The 17,462-nt window shown below is 41.5% G+C and overlaps 1 protein-coding gene across 4 annotated transcripts in view; it reads right to left on the reverse strand.

Annotated features, from left to right (window-relative positions):
• The window catches only part of Pitslre (cyclin dependent kinase 11B pitslre), a 50,074-nt gene that overhangs the window by 15,912 nt on the left and 16,700 nt on the right, over positions 1–17,462 (reverse strand). For 3 of the 4 annotated variants that reach the window (XM_076176782.1, XM_076176785.1, XM_076176786.1), the window contains 7 exons: positions 13,390–13,596; positions 11,050–11,250; positions 9,894–9,938; positions 4,291–4,380; positions 3,338–3,437; positions 322–468; positions 42–186 (listed from right to left, as the gene is read on the reverse strand). In XM_076176782.1, the coding sequence (XP_076032897.1) occupies positions 42–186; positions 322–468; positions 3,338–3,437; positions 4,291–4,380; positions 9,894–9,938; positions 11,050–11,250; positions 13,390–13,596 (935 nt within the window). The remainder of the gene's footprint in view (positions 1–41; positions 187–321; positions 469–3,337; positions 3,438–4,290; positions 4,381–9,893; positions 9,939–11,049; positions 11,251–13,389; positions 13,597–17,462) is intronic. The other variant, XM_076176784.1, reaches the window with a different exon arrangement.

The raw sequence follows: 17,462 nt of genomic DNA on the forward strand, positions 1-17,462 counted from the left end.
AGAGAGACCTTGGGATAAGAAAGACTAAACAGATTCTGCACCTTGAGGAGTGTGTTGACTTCCCGCAAGGATGTGATGGGAAAACCTTCCTTCTCCTTCTCCATTTTGAGTCTTTTCAGAGCTACAATTTGACTGGTAGCTTTCTCTCTTGCTCTATAAACAACACCATATGTTCCTTCTTCAATTCTGAAAATAAAATCCATATGAGAACAAACAGAGCATCATCACATTTCTAAGCAGGTACTTGACTCAACTTAATTATGCTTCCATAGCACACTTAGTATGGTAAATAGCAAAATTCTATGCTGACAACTGCCTTACCTGTTCAAGCACTCAAATTCATCAACTGAGCGGCACCCCATGAGTGCTGGGTAGTAGCATGGCAACTGTTCTTTCTGTTCAAGAGGGCTCTGAGCAGGACTAACATTTACAAACGGATGGGCGTCATCTCGATCAGAACGCTGGGACCTGTAATATCATAAAACAATGTCATACAGTTTCATTCATACATACATATACCAAAGGTTTTTTCTCCCTTACACAGGGGGTAGCCAAAAAGAAAAAGGCATAGAAACCACTCCCACCCATTCCATTTCCTATATATTCCACTCCCCTCCACCCTCCCATCTTGGCACCTCCTGGATGACGGGTCATCCCTGCATCCTGTCCACCGCCCCGGGTCAGAAGCATGACAAAAAAAGATATGCAAAACTACACTATTGTCATTATCATGCTCTTAATCCAATCAACTGTTTCCTCAGCACCAGTGCCTAAAAATGGGCCTTGGGCACACCCACAAATCTCTCTGGAAAGACTATTGTTTGTGTTGTATTTGTGTGGGACTGTTTCTATATAAGTGGCTGAAAGTGGTAGGGAGAGGGGAACAGTCACTGGTTGTCAGCTCTTCACGTGTGAAAATTTTAAAGAAACATAACTGAAGTTGACAGAGAGAGGGCCTGGGCACAGTCTGAAGACAAAGTATCAGCCCCTCAGAGATGTTAGGGGGTTGATGAGTTTTGAAAATGATCAGCTTTGCTGTCCATCCTGTAGGACCACTACATGCAGATACATGACCTTCGTCATGTTAGCACCTCATCAGAGAAGGGTCATCCTCATCCAACATCAATGGCTAATACCAAATGATTCCATACTATGCATTTTTTTTTTTCATACATACATACATACATATACCAAGGCTTTTTCCCCCTTCCAAGGGAGGTAGCCAAAAAGGGAAAGGCATAAAAACACTCCCACCCATTTCATCCCTAAATACACTCCACACCCCTCCCACCCTCCCTCTCATCTGAGCACCTCCTGGATGACGGGTCATCCCTGCACCCTGCCCACCGCCCTGGGTCAGAAGCAGTGTCGCAAGACACAGCACATCCACAGCAAGGCCGCTTCATAATAGTTTTTTTTTTTCAATTAACCCATTTACTGCACTGGGGAGCTGGTGGACCAAGGCACGCACACACCCCTCGTTCATTTCACATCCATTTCTTTCATCTCAACTCCCTATGGATGGAGAGCTAATCCTATCCCCTGCCCACTGCCCAGGTCAGAAACAATGCAACCAGACATAGTAAATGCATTTTCCCTCTTAAAATGATGTGGGTGGGTTGGATGGCAAGTCAAAGCACACACATACATACATTTACCAAGGGCTTTTTCCCTCTTACAAGGGAGCGGATTCATGCCTTTGACTTTGGCTACCTCCCTTGTAAGGGGGAAAAAGCCATTGGTATATGTATGTATGTACAAAGGAGGTAGCCAAAGTTGATCTCATAAAACCCCATATACTCTACTCCCATTTACCACCCCTTCCTCCCTCTTTTCTTGGCTCCTCCTGGATGACAGGCCATCCCTGCATCTCACCTACTGCCCTGGGTCGGAAGTAATGCAGCAAGACTCAGCACAGCTACAGCAAGGATGCTTCATTTAATCAGTGACCCCCCCCCCCTCTCTGTCCCCTCTTGCAGAAACAGAGAAGATGGGGAGAAATCCCTTTGGGCTGCATCAGAATATCATTCACACATACTCCTCAAACTCTCCCCATCTCCCACCCACTCCCTTTCATGCATCACAGCATCATCCATACACAACCATTCTCCATTCACCCCTATTTTGTCTTCCTCAAGAGACACCCCCCCCTCTTTCTCAATGCCCCTTATACCCCATCCATCCATCTCATCCTTGGTAGCCCCCTCATATTCACTCCTACCTATGCCTCCCACACCTCTTTTACTTGTGTTTCTTCATTCATTCTTTCCATGTGTCCAAACCATCCCAATACTCTTTCATCAACCCTATCTCCCAACTCCCTTTCCACTCTAATTCTCCTCCTCATTTCTCACCTTATACAGCCTAGTAACCCCTTCCATACTTCTCAGACATTTCATCTCAAATTTTTAAACTCTCTTATGTTCCATACAGTACTGTCAGTACAATCACCCCTTCATACAATCTCTTCTTAGCATCCATCCTCAAATATCTATTTTTCAATACACTTTTTAATCTCCCAAGGCATTTACTTGCTTCTCTCAATCTACATTCTATCTCCACCTCCGCTCCTCCCTTTCCTGCCACATTTGTTCCTAAGTATCTAAAGCTATCCACTTCCTCCAGCCTCTATCCCTTAATACTTCCAATTTGCTGCCATCTTCTCAACTTGTACATCTTATTACTTTATTTTTACCCAAATTTATTTTCAACTTCCTTCTTTCACACATCTTCCCAAATGTCATTACTAACTTCCTTCAGCCCTTCTCTGATCCTGCTACAAGTGCAGTGTTCTCAGCAAACAGCAACAGGTTTATCTCTTATTTTTCTACATTTTTTTCAAATCACAGATGATACATACATACATACATACATATACCAAGGCTTTTTCCCCCTTCCAAGGGAGGTAGCCAAAAAGGGAAAGGCATAAAAACACTCCCACCCATTTCATCCGTAAATACACTCCACACCCCTCCCACCCTCCCTCTCATCTGAGCACCTCCTGGATGACGGGTCATCCCTGCACCCTGCCCACCGCCCTGGGTCAGAAGCAGTGTCGCAAGACACAGCACATCCACAGCAAGGCCGCTTCATTTAATCAGCGACCCCCCCTCTCCGTCTCACCTCGACCTTCGCCACAAGTAACGACGCCCTAACCCGCTCAGCCAATGAACACAGATAAAACATGTAAAACAATTTAAATGAAACAATCTGGAGCCATTGCCTACTTGGTACCCATGGTTCTCCTGCAAAAGACCTGCGGCAATGAATACGATGAAACGAGAAACATTTGTCATTCCTCCCACTATGAATCAACATGCTTCAGCTTTAGACTTACCGTGGTGTGTAGCTTTCGTTGTTTTCCTTAACTGGGGAAGACGAAGCAGACCTGCTGCCTGAAGTACTACCCGACTGAGATCGTCTCACCACTTCCACTCCTGCCAAAAATAATTTTTGTAAGTACTACAGAGGAACAAAAAGGCTCCTGAGAAATATAAAAGGTCGGCAGAACACACTCTTGTGATTTAAAATATAACAATTATGAAAACCTTTCAAAGAAAGGTATATGGAAAAAAAAAACAATATTTTGTTATATACGTGTCTCCACTTTCCAAATTCCAAAAAGGTCGGCAGAACACACTCGTGATTTAAAATATAACAATTATGAAAACCTTTCAAAGAAATGTATATGGACAAAATAAACCAGTATTTTGTTTTACACATCTCCAAATTCATACATTTGACAAAACTATTCTGCTATGCCTTCATTTAATGTGTAAAATTTCAACATTACAAATTGTATGTAGTTATTACTTTATCTATCTACATACCTAGGACTTCTTCCACCTCTTATTTTAGCTGTCTCCTGCCCACTGCCCAGTTTGGAAGCAATGCAGCAACTAATACTTTGTACATACATACATATACAGTGAGAACTCTCATTAACGGACGTTAATTAGCTGCGTTTGTGGTGTTTTCAGTGTTTTGGGAGTGGTTTTTGGGTGGCATAGTGATTGCACACACTACAAAACAGCACCAAAAACACCTCAAACACAGCTAATCAACGTCCGTTAATGAGAGGTCTCACTGTACCAAGGCTTTTTCCCCCTTTTAAGGGAGGTAGCCAAAAGAAAAAGGCATAAAATCATTCCCACTCATTCCATCCCTAAATTCCACTCCCCTCCACCCTCCCTCTTATCTTAGCACCTCCTGGATGATTGTAAATCAAAATAAATTGATACAACTTTTGTTGAAATGAATGAAAATATAAAACAAGTACACAAATCTCACCTGCTACTGCACTGGCCTTTTCCTTGGTTCTTTTGGCTGCCTCTTCTTCCTCAACTTCATCTTCAGTATCATTGTCTGATGTTGCAGAACCTGAAAATGTTAAGTAAAATTGTTAACTTATTTACTCTGATGGAAATAACCAATTAAGCATAAAAACAGTTTAAACTATACTTCTACTATGCACTTGCAATATGACAGAAGTCTAAATTGTCTAGGTTCTTGTTATATTCAACGTTCTACCCCACATAAGGATGCCATAATGGCTTCCTACTAGGGCTATGTTACTGATTCAATTTCCTTGGTCTTTTAGAATACAAAAATTTTGTCCAAATCAGTCCAAGTTTACACAATACAATAACAATACATGGTTAAGGTCTGCTACACAAATCACAGGTGCCAAGATGTGAGGGAGGGAAGAGGGTGGAGGGTAGTGGAGTATGTAGGGGATGGAATGGGTGGGAGTGGTCTCTATGACTTTTTCTTTTTGGCTACCTCCCGTGTAAGGGGGAAAAAGCCTTTGGGATATGTATGTACTATAACAACAAAATGACAAGTTACTACAAAACTAATTTACACTATGGAACATCAATAATGGGTATATCCATCATTTCAAATGCTTTGAGTGTGCATAAGTGTGTATATACACATATGTATGTGCATACTTCTCTAATAATATTTTACAGGAAAAGCTACTTTTTTTTGTCTCCATTAATCATATCTGCTTGTAAATTCATTAATATTTCTTATTATATGTAAATAATAAGTTGGTGCAGCCCAAAGGGATCTCCCCATCTTCTCTTTTTCTGCCTGAGGGGACAGAGATGGGGATTGCCAATTAAATGAAGTGGCTTTGCTGTATCTTGTGACAGTGGGAGAGATGCAGGGAAAACAAATATAAACAAAAGAATACTTAGTAACCTTAATACAATTCAAAGTAAGGTGCTCAGCATCTTCAACACGCCCAAATCACGTGAGGGAAAGGCGTGCATGGAAACCTTTATGGCAAGCCATGGCTGGTTCCAGTGCTTTCATCGGTGATTTAATTTACACAACTGTATCCTTTTCCATATCCATTTAAAAAAAAAAAATCCTTACCTTTTCCTATAGCTTTCTCACATATCTGTCTTACCACAAGAACTTGATCAACACAACCCCTACCTGTCTAAATCACAGTGTTCCTTTCCCAATCCTCTCAATCAAGACCCTCCCATAAGCCTTCCCAATAACACTTAAACTGATCCCTCTGAAACTACTACACTCACACTTGTTCTCTTTTCCCTTGTAAAGTGGAACTATACAGGGACTCCTCCAGTCCTCCGGCACACTACTCTCTTAAACAAACATTAAATAACCTCACCAGCCTTGTGCAAAGATGAAAAAAGTGTAATGGGTATAACTTGGTCAGTAAAACTTGGTAAAACAAAACATTTCCAAAAAATACACTCGTACAACCTAATTCACTCTTCATCACACAACTGGTCATACGAGCTTGTCCCATGCATGTGAATAGGATATTCAAATTGATAAAAAAAAAATGCAACACCCAGTGTCAACAGAAAAGATTACACACCACAATTTAAAATTCTTGAAATCATGAAACAGATCATGCAATACTTGTCATAAAAATATATATATTTTTTTTAAATCACAACCATGGAGATGTGTCTGGAGAGTTGATGATAGCAAATACAGTGTTTAGGAAGAAAGCATATGTATAAATGGGAGAGTGTGGTGGATGGAGGGATGGTAGATAGGGCTTTAATGGACTATATAGTGGTAATCAGCAGAAATGTATGAAGAGTTTTAGATGTTCAGATAATTTTTTTTGGTGGAAGGTAAGTTGAGAGTGGAGGATATATGGAGGAGGAAAAGGACAGAAGGTAGAAAAATGCTTAAACTGCTTAAATAAGAAACAAAAGGAGTACAAGAAGAAGCTGAGAAAAGAGTAGATGGGAGTGAAGGACACAGGAAAACTATGAATGGAGGAGGAATGGGGATGTTTTGAGGAGGGAGTCACAAGGTGTGCAAAGATGGTGTGCAGAACAAGGATGATGGGAGGAAACAGAAGGATGGGTAAGGAGTGGTGGGATGATGAAGCAAAGGTTGTAGAAGAGAAGAAACAAGCAAGCATTCACAAACTGGCTTAGAAATAGGACGAGAAAATCATGAGAGGTACAAAGAAAAGTGAAGTAAAGCATAAGATAAAGGTGCCAAAACAGAGAGCAGATGTGAAATGGGGGAAGAGTATGACAAAATTTTGAAATTAATAAAAAGATGTTTTGAAAGGATACTAAGAGGAAGAGTAGGCAAATCAAATAGAGAAAAAAGGGTAAAAGGTAGATGGAGAGATGTTAATGGAAGAGATGGCTGAAAGAGGAAGATGGGCAGAGTATGTTAGGGTTGCTAAATGTGAAGGAGGATAGGGAAGGAAAGGTAGATGCAGTGGGAAGTGCTAAGAAAATGACTGATGAATGATGAAAATTGAAGGGGAAATAATAAATGATGAGGTGAAAGTTATTAAAATGATGAGAGCAGGTAAGGCACCTAGGTTGGATGGGTGTCTAAAAAAGGAAGGTATAGTGATGGCGGTCTGGCTGGTGTCAAAAAAGGAAGGTATAGTGATGGCGGTCTGGCTGGTGTCAAAAAAGGAAGGTATAGTGATGGCGGTCTGGCTGGTGAGGTTGTTTAATGTTGGTCTTAAAGAGGGTAGAGTGCCAGAGGACTGGAAGAATGCATGTATAGTTCTGCTTTACAAGGGAAAAGGGGCAAAGTGTGAGTATAGTAGTTTCAGAGGGATCATTTTGTTAAACATAGTTGGGAAGGCTTATGAGAGGGTTATGAGGAACAGAGGGAGTAACTAGTTAGGAACAGTGTAGGTTTAGGAAGAGAAGGGGTTGCACGGATCAAATTTTTGTGATAAGACAGATATGTGAGAAAGCTGAAAAGGTAAGGATGTTTTTTGGGGCCTTCATGGATTTGGAAAAGGTTTATGACAGGGTAGACAGATATTGTATGAAGGAGTGATTGTGCCAACAGCACTGTATGGGGCAGAAACGTGGAACATAAGAGAAGAAGAGAGAAGGAGTTTGAATGTGTTTGAGATGAGGTGTCTGAGAAGTATGGTGGGGGTTACTAGGCTAGATAGAGTGAGAAATGAGGAGGTGAGGAGGAGAACAGGGGTGAAAAAGGATTTGGGAGATAGGGTTGATGAAAGAATATTAGGATGGTTTGGACACATGGAAAGAATGAGTGAAGAAAGACTAGTAAAAGAGGTATGGAAGGCAGATGTGGAGGGAGTGAACATGAGGGGACGTCCTAGGATGAGGTGGATGGATGGGGTGAAGGGGGCTTTGGGGAAGAGGGGAATGTCTGTTGAGGAAGGAAGGGAGAGGACGGAAGACAGAGGTGAGTGGAGAATGGTTGTATATGGATGATGTTGTGACTGCATGAGGAGGAATGGGCGGGGAAGTGGGGGGTGGGGTAGTATGTGTGAGTAAATTTTGACGCAGCCCGAAGGGATTTCTCCCCGTCCTCGCCTTATATGCAAAGGGGGACGGAGAGGGGGGGTCGCCGATTAAATGAAGCGGCCTCGCTGTGGATGTACTGTGTCTTGCGACACTGCTTCTGACCCAGGGCGGTGGGCAGGGTGCAGGGATGACCCGTCATCCAGGAGGTGCTCAGATGAGAGGAAGGGTGGGAGGGGTGTGGAGTGTATTTAGGGATGAAATGGGTGGGAGTGTTTTTATGCCTTTCCCTTTTTGGCTACCTCCCTTGGAAGGGGGAAAAAGCCTTGGAATATGTATGTATGTAGACAGATATATGGGATAGGAGGAAAGCTGTTAAGTGCAGTCAAGACTTTTTATGAGTAGTAGAACTAATGTTAGAATTAGAAATGGAGAGAGCAAATGGTTTGAGGTAAAGGTGAGACTTTGCCAGGGATGTGTCAAGTCACCATGGCTGTTCAATTTATACATGGATGGGGTAGTGCGAAAGGTAAATGCAAGGGTAACGGGCCAGGGAATATGGTTAAAGACAATGGAGAAATATGGGAGACAAGCCAGTTCTTGTTTGCTGATGACACTGTGCACGTAGCAGGATCAGAGGAGGGATTAAGGAAGTTAATGACAGTTTAGAAAGGTGTTTGAAAGAAGGAAGTTGAAAATAAATATGGGTAAAAGTATGGTGATGAGATGTACAAGGGGGAGGATGGCAGTAAATTAGAAGAGTGTATTAAGGGAGAACAACTGGAGGAACTGGATAACTTTAGATACTTGAAGGCGAATGTATCTGGAAAAGGATTAGTGGAGGTAGAGGTAGAATGCACATTGAAAGAAGCAAGTAAATCCCTTGGGGGATTAAAAGTGTAATGAGAAATAGACATTTGGGAATGGATGATAAGAGGAGATTGTGTGAAGGGGTAATTGTGCAGACAGCACTGTATGGCACAGAAACATGGAATATAGGAGAGGAAGAGTTTAAATGTGTTTGAGATGAAATACCTGAGAAGTATGGTAGAGGTTACTAAGCTGCATAGTGAGAAACAAGGAGGTAAGGAGGAGAGTGGGGGTGGAAAGGGAGTTGGGAGATAAGGTTATGAAAGAGCACTGATATGGTTTGGACAGACGGAAAGAATGAGTGAAGAAAGATTAGTAAAAGGTGTGGAAGGCAGAGGTGGAGGGAGTGAACATGAGTAGGCAACCAAGAATGAGATGGATGGGTAAAAGGGGCATTGGGAAAGAGGGGGACATCTGCTGATGAAGGAAAGGAGAAAACTGAAAACAGTGGTGAGTGGAGAATGGTTATGTATGGATGATGCTGTCATGCATGTGCTAAATTTTAATTAAATCTATGCAATAAAACCATCATCCACTGCATTATCCCTTCAGAAATGTCAATGCTCCACTCAGACTTAACCTGTAATCATCTCATTGTATTTAATCTATTTTATCAAAATTTCATTAATTTATTTCTTTATTTGGCCTTGTTATGTATGGACCATTGTCACTACTTTGGCTTTCCAGTGTAAGCCATAGCAACTACACAAGTCCTTACATAAATAAAGGAGGGAAAGACAGTTTTGAGAAATAACCAATGCAGACTTAAGTTTGAGTTAAGGATATCACATCCAATAGGAATGACTGGTTATTCAACTTAGTGGTCAAGCAAATTTCCACACAAACTCCTTAGTCTTTTGGATATCTGTTGTGACATGCCCGAATTTCTCAAAGGAATTAAGAATTATACATCATTAAAGACCAAAAATATACAGTGATCATCAGTTATAAATGTTCTAAGACAAACAGGCACCATCTGGCTGAAGGGGCTAAAATCACTCCATGCTAATGTAGAAGAAAAAGAAAACCAAAATAAAATAAAATCTTTTGAATGATTTTTCACACTGAGTTACACTTGATGTCCTTATGAGGTGTGAAATGAGGTTACAATGAATACCTGAAAACATATGCATGATAGATAACACAAATGAATGAGAACAGTAATTAAAATGACAGCAAAACATACATCAACATTAAATATAAAATGTAGGATGTGGGATTATTGTGTGCAGGGCATTTACATCCTTAATATATTGCACTGCAACTCACTTGAAAAAGCACGCTGAGGTGGCGTCGGCGATCTTCTTGCCCCCACTGAAAGAGAGCGGAACAGTTTTACCTATAAACAAATACTGTACACCAATACATGACACATACTTTCTGACACAGTTGGCTAATTCAGAACTACTACCACTACACACCTCTGCTATCCTACCTTCATTTATCTCACTTCCTATCTGAGACATCTGTGCTTCACACAGTGTGCATATATTCTGACAAGTAAATATAACTGGTTTCTATGGATGATAGCACATAAGCTGCTCTCCTACAGTCCATAAATACCTATCAATATTCTGAATGGCATACTAAGCTTTTAAGGCAGGTATTTCACGGGTTATTTACAGAGCAATACCAAAATTCTCCTAGCTACACCAAAACACTATACAGTCTACACATAAAATCCAGCAAATTTCAAACTAAACCCACACTCTTAATGACATTACATCTATGTACCAAACCACGCTAATAAATTGCAAATCAACTTCAAGCAGACCTCGAGTTGGTCCTAATTGCAAGCACCCTTGTCAGGCTACCTCCCTTATAAGGATTAAGAAAGCTTTTGATATATACAGATAGCAAGTACCATACATCTAATGAAGCTAACTCTTTGACACATAATCCTTAATAAAACTGTGGTCCCATATTACTACCTAGCCTATGCTGACATCACACCTACATGGGCCCTTCTTTCACTTTTATATCAAGCTATGCACACTAAAAGCACTATATCCACTAAATACATCAAAGGCCACTACACTAACCACAAATTTAAACCTGATAACTTGACTGGCTACAATGACCCTCATGTTAACCCACCAAGTCTTATAGTTCTTGTCTCAACAACACCATTTCTTAAACACTTTCCCATATAATTCATGTCAGTCTGATGATATGCTAAACAAATTAATCCCACAAAAGAGTAACTACACAATCCAACATCCCTGCCCATGCTAAACAAATAAATCCCACAAAAGAGTAACTACACAATCCAACATCCCTGTCCATGGAGCACATGTGACAAACAAGTACAACCATGATAGTTTTGAATTACCTAGTGCCCTGTGCCAGGAAGTACCTGCACCAAATCTTTACAAATGGCTCTCTCTGATCCAATACAAACTGATTCACTGTAAAGGGAACTCACCTGATCTTGTGTCGGACTCTTCAGAGGCACTATCTGATGGACTAACTTCTTCAACAGACCCTTCTTCAACAACCTCCTCCTCCTCATCCTCCTCTTCAACTTCATCTTTCTTCCTCTTCTTTTTCTTCTTTCTAGTTTCCTCCACAACACGTGACTCTTTATACCCTACTTCATCATCATCATTGTCAAGCTCCTCATATTCTGTAATCAGAATAATTGTTTAACAATTACTCCTTAACCGATACGAGTCAATTATTCGTGCACACATTATATATGGATGATGTTGTGACTGCATGAGGAGGAATGGGCGGGGGGGTGGGGGGTGGGGTAGTATGTGTGAGTAAATTTTGACGCAGCCCGAAGGGATTTCTCCCCGTCCTCGCCTTATATGCAAAGGGGGACGGAGAGGGGGGGTCGCCGATTAAATGAAGCGGCCTTGCTTTGGATGTACTGTGTCTTGCGACACTGCTTCTGACCCAGGGCGGTGGGCAGGGTGCAGGGATGACCCGTCATCCAGGAGGTGCTCAGATGAGAGGGAGGGTGGGAGGGGTGTGGAGTGTATTTAGGGATGAAATGGGTGGGAGTGTTTTTATGCCTTTCCCTTTTTGGCTACCTCCCTTGGAAGGGGGAAAAAGCCTTGGTATATGTATGTATGTACATTATAAAATGTAAAGTTACGGCTAGTGCACTCGTTCTCTTTCATCCAGAATGTTTGTAACCACTGAAAAAGGGATCAAGCCTGTTCACAGAATAAGAGGGTCACAACTACAACTATAAAATAAATTTAATCAGGAAGCCAACGCTGGCATCCTTATATACTCATTCGCACCTCGTGACACCTACATAGGCGTCATGCTCAATATGTACATACATATACACACTAGACAAAATATGCGTGCAAAAAGTGTTTAGGAAGAAAGTCAATTATAAGTACACATGGGGGAGGGTGGAGGATGGAAGGGTGGTAGATAGGGCTTTATTGGACTATATAGTGGTAACCAGGAGAAAAGTAGTAGTTTTGGATGTACATGGTCTTAGGGGAGAGAGTGGGGGAATATCAGATCATTTTTTGGTGGAAGGTAAGTTGAGAGTGAAGGATAGATGGAGAAACAGGAAAAGGACAGAAGGTAGGGAGGTGCCTAGAGTACATACATATACCAACAACAGCTTTTTTCCCCTTACAAGGGAGGTAGCCAAAGTCAAAGGCATAAATCCACTTCCACCCATTTCATCCCCACATGCTCCACTCTCATTCACCACCTCTCCCTCCCTCTTTTCTTGGCTCCTCCCAGATAACGGATCATTCCTACATCTCACCCACTGCCTTGGGTCAGAAGTAATGCAAAAAGACAGCATATCCATAGCAAGGCCACTTCTTTTAATTAGTGACCCCATCTCTGTCCCATCATGCAGAAAAAGAGAAGACAGGGAGTAATCCCTTCAGGCTGGGTCAAAATAGCATTCACACACCTTTACTTGTACCAACAGAGCACACAGAACACCTCATACTACAGTGCCCCATACTTACAATCCTTGGATAATAACACAATACATGTCCAGAGTGACTGTTGCCAGTTACCTGAAGGCCACAGCTCTTCAGCAAGAGACCAGGGGCAATGGAATGATTGACTAATTTACTTGTTTCCTTCACTTGATAACTCGCTTCCATATCCACTGCTCCTGTTACTGCCACATGCAACCTCAAATACTTGACACCCTTCACTTCCTACAGCCTCTCACCCTTCACACTCATTTTCAACCTATTGCCATCATCACTCCAACATCTCATCACTTTTTGAAAATGTATATACACCCACTCCACACTTATTCATTCTGTTTCCTTCTTACAATCTACAAAGTAATGTGATCCTCTTTCCAATCTAACACATTTTTGCCTACCACATCCTTGAAAACACAGACCAAGACAGAACTCATCAAATAATGTGTGCCTATTTTGACCTGGCCACTCCACCCACCCTTAGAAAGATGTATTACTATTTTGTCAGAAATAAACAGTGCTTCTAGCCTTTGAGACAATATCACACCAAAGAGTTATTGCCATGAAAGAGTCTGTGACATGCATGTATACATACATACCTGACAAGGCTCTTCCCTTCTAAATTGGAAATGCCCATTGGTATACAACATCCCTGACAGGTGATTCCCTATTTTTAGTACCTTAACCACATTACTCTAGCCCTGAGGTCTCCCTGCAGATTTCCATCAAAATGGGACATGTCTACAGTATAGTATGACAGGCTGCACAAAACTAACAAAGCCTCGTTAAAACAGTTTCCCTTTGAAATACCAGAAGTCATCACCTAAACTAGAAAAACTAACCTGGATACATCTGGTGAGCCTGATGCTTCCTCCTCTTACGTCCAACAATTTCTGGGGATTGTGGATAGTCTCTATAATGTCCCTCATTACTCTGCCTCTGTCCTTCCTGTCTTTGCCGTATTTCCTCCATCTCAGCCTCCCTCCTTTCCTCTTCACGTTTCTGACGTCTGGATTCTGCTTCTCGCTGTGACATTTCCTTTTGCTTTTCTATAAACGGAGTAAAATTTCTGCTATAATACTTAAAAAATACTCCTTATGATGTACAGACAAGATAACAGCCTTACAGCTGGTGTGCATGTGTATACATATTTATATGTTTATCTTGGGCCTCAACACAATGACATTCTTTTGAAAATTATATTCTGCTCAATTCCAAACAAATTAGTTTTGTTGGGCATCACCTCATACAAGGAATGAAAACTTTTACAACAAGGCTGCCCCCTGCAATATATATATATATATATATATATATATATATATATATTATATATATATATATATATATATATATATATATATATATATATATATATATGCAAAATAACCACAGGAGAAAGGAAACTTGTAGACAGTAAGTACTTTCGTATATTACATCTTCAGTCTGAAGATGGAACATGGAACATAAGAGAAGAAGAGAGAAGGAGTTTGAATGTGCTTGAGATGAGGTGTCTGAGAAGTATGATGGGGGTTACTAGGCTGGATAGAGTGAGAAATGAGGAGGTGAGGAGGAGAATATGGGTGGAAAGGGAGTTGGAAGATAGGGTTGATGAAAGAGTATTAGGATGGTTTGGACACATGGAAAGAATGAGTGAAGAAAGACTAGTAAAAGAGGTATGGATGGCAGATGTGAAGGGAGTGAACATGAGGGGACGTCCTAGGATGAGGTGGATGGATGGGGTGAAAGGGGGCTTTGGGGAAGAGGGGAATGTCTGTTCAGGAGGGACGGGAGAGGACAGAAGATAGGGGTGAATGGAGAATGGTTGTGTATGGATAATGTTGTGATGCATGGGGGTGTGAGGTAGTATGTGTGACCAAAATTTGACGCAGCCCGTGGGGATTTCTCCCCGTCTCCTTTTTTGCATGGGGGGACGGAGAGGGGGGTTCGCCGATTTAATGAAGTGGCCTTGCTGTGGATGTGCTGTGTCTTGCGACACTGCTTCTGACCCAGGGCAGTGGACAAGGTGCAGGGATGACCCGTCATCCGGGAGGTGCTAAAATAAGAGGGAGGGTGGAGGGGTGTGGAGTGTATTCAGGGATGGAATGGGTGGGAATGATTTTATAGCTTTTTCTTTTTGGCTACCTCCCTTGTAAGGGGGAAAAAGCCTTGGTATATGTATGTATGAATGTACTTACTGTCTACAAGTTTCCTTTCTCCTGTGGTTATTTTGCATTTTTGTATCATGGTGATGTGATTGCTTGCGACACTGCTTCTGACCCAGGGCAGTGGACAAGGTGCAGGGATGACCCGTCATCCAGGAGGTGCTAAGAGGGAGGGTGGAGGGGTGTGGAGTGTATTCAGGGATGGAATGAGTGGAAATGATTTTATGCCTTTTCCTTTTTGGCTACCTCCCTTGTAAGGGGGAAAAAGCCTTGGTATATGTATGTATGTATATATATATATATATATATTTCTAAACAGAGATGTAGTAGCACATTTGTAAATTACACACAGGAACCCACAGTGTAAGTTTATTCTTTCTCCGACTGTGGGTTCCTGTGTGTAATATATATATATATATATATATATATATATATATATATATATATATATATATACATACATACATAGTAAAGGTGAGTGAGCAAGACATAAATGAGAATCAAAGTTTATTTCTGACTACATTCGCTCCTCACAGTGCCCTGTATATATATGTTTGCCTTGTTTTCTCCTTAACACATTATTTCTCTGAAGAAGCCTATTTGTGTGAAACTAGTCAGAAATAAACTTGGATTCTGATTTATGTCTTCCTCACCCACCTTTACCAACTTGTCACAATGCCTCATCCAGGAGGTGCCAAGATAAGAGGGAGGGAGGAGGGTGGAGGGGAGTGGAATATATAGGAAATGGAATGGGTGGGAGTGGTTTCTATGCCTTTTTCTTTGTGGCTACCCCCCATGTAGGGGGAAAAAGCCTTTGGTATATGTATGTATGTGTATATATATATATATATATATATATATATATATATATATATATGTATATATATATATATATATATATGTATATTGCAGGGGGCAGCCTTGTTCTAAAAGTTTTCATTCCTTGTACGAGATTTGGGCAAAGAAATGAATAAACTTGTTTCATATAGTACAAGACCAATGAGGAGGAGTTGCAATTATACATCAGGTGTTGTTTAAGGTACAGCTATTTTTTCTCAAACAAGGAAACTAGTTGTAATAATGGTGGGAGGGAGTAAAGGATAGAGCAGAGATGGGTGTGGAGGAGGAATGGGGATGGTTCAAGGAGGGAGTCTTAAAGTGTGCAAGGATGGTGTGTGGAACAAGAAGGACAGGGGGAAATAGAAGAAAGGGTAGTGAATGGTGGGATGAGGAAACAAAGAAGGTTGTAGAAGAGAAGAAGCGAGCATTCACAGATTGGTTACAAAAGAGGACAGGGGAGTCATATGAGACGTACAAAGAAAAGAAAAGAGAAGTAAAGCCAAAGGTAAAGGAGGCAAAGAGGAGAGCAGATGTGAAATGGGGTAGGAGTATGACAGAAAATTTTGAAAGTAATAAAAAGATGTTTTGGAAAGAAATTAAGAGAGGAAGAGGAGGCGAATCAAGTAGGGAAGAAAAGGTAAAAGGTACAGATGGAGAGTTGATAATGGAAGAGATGGCAGTGAGGGGAAGATGGGCAGAATATTTTAGGGAGTTGCTGAATGTGAAGGAGGATAGGGAAGGAAAGATAGCTGCAGTGGGAAATACGAAGAAATGAGAGTGATGAGTGAGGAGAATGGAGGAGAAATAAGGAAGGATGAGGTGAAGGCAGTTGTAAAGATGATGAAAGCAGGTAAGGCACCTGGTCTGGATGGATGTCATGTAGAATGTCTGAAAAAGGGAGGTTCAGTGATGGTGGACTGGTTGGTGAGATTATTTAATGTTTGCTGGAGAGAGGGTAGAGTACCGGAGGACTGGAGTAGTGCCTGTATAGTTCCTCTTTACAAGGGAAAAGGGGACAAGTGTGAATGTAGTAATTTCAGAGGGATTAGCCTGTTGAGTGTAGTAGGGAAGGCTTATGGGAGAATCTTAATTGAGAGGATTAGGAGAGGAACAGAAGGAGTAATTGGTGAGGAACAGTGTGGATTTAGGACGGGTAGAGGTTGTGTAGATCAGATCTTTGTGGTAAGACAGATATGTGAGAAAGCTATAGGAAAGGGGAAGGATGTTTTTTGGGCTTCTATGGATCTGGAAAAGGCTTAGGATAGGGTAGACAGAAAGGCACTGTGGGAGGTTATGCAGATTTATGGGATAGGAGGAAAGCTTTTGGGAGCTGTCAAGAGTTTTTATGTGAGTAGTAGAGCATGTGTTAGGATTGGAAATGGAGAGAGTGAGTGGTTTGAAGTAAAGGTGGGACTTCGTCAAGGATGCGTTATGTCGCCCTGGCTGTTCAACTTATACATGGATGGGGTGGTGCGAGAGGTGAATGCTAGGGTGGTGAGTCAGGGATTGGAGATGGTTAAAGAAAATGGAGAAAAGTGGGAGGTGAGCCAGCTGTTGTTTGCGGACGACACTGCGCTTGTGGCAGGGTCAGAGGAGGGATTGAGGAAGCTGGTGGCAGAGTTTGGGAGAGTATGTGATAGAAGAAAGCTAAAGATAAATGTGGGTAAAAGTAAGGTGATGAGATGTACAAGGGGTGAAAGTGGCAGTAGACTGGAAGTGAACATTAAGGGAGAGCGACTGGAGGAAGTGGATAGTTTTAGATACTTGGGTGCAAGTGTAGCAGGAAAAGGTGGAGTGAAGGTGGAGGTAGAATGTAGATTGAGAGAAGCGAGTAAATGCCTTGGTGGTTTAAAGAGTGTAATGAGAAATAGACATTTGGGAATGGATGCGAAGAGGAGACTGTATGAAGGAGT

This window comes from Oratosquilla oratoria, chromosome 39, assembly GCF_046742065.1.
Source record: "Oratosquilla oratoria isolate Oo_2021 chromosome 39, ASM4674206v1, whole genome shotgun sequence".
In the NCBI taxonomy this organism is placed as follows: Eukaryota; Metazoa; Arthropoda; class Malacostraca; order Stomatopoda; family Squillidae; genus Oratosquilla; species Oratosquilla oratoria.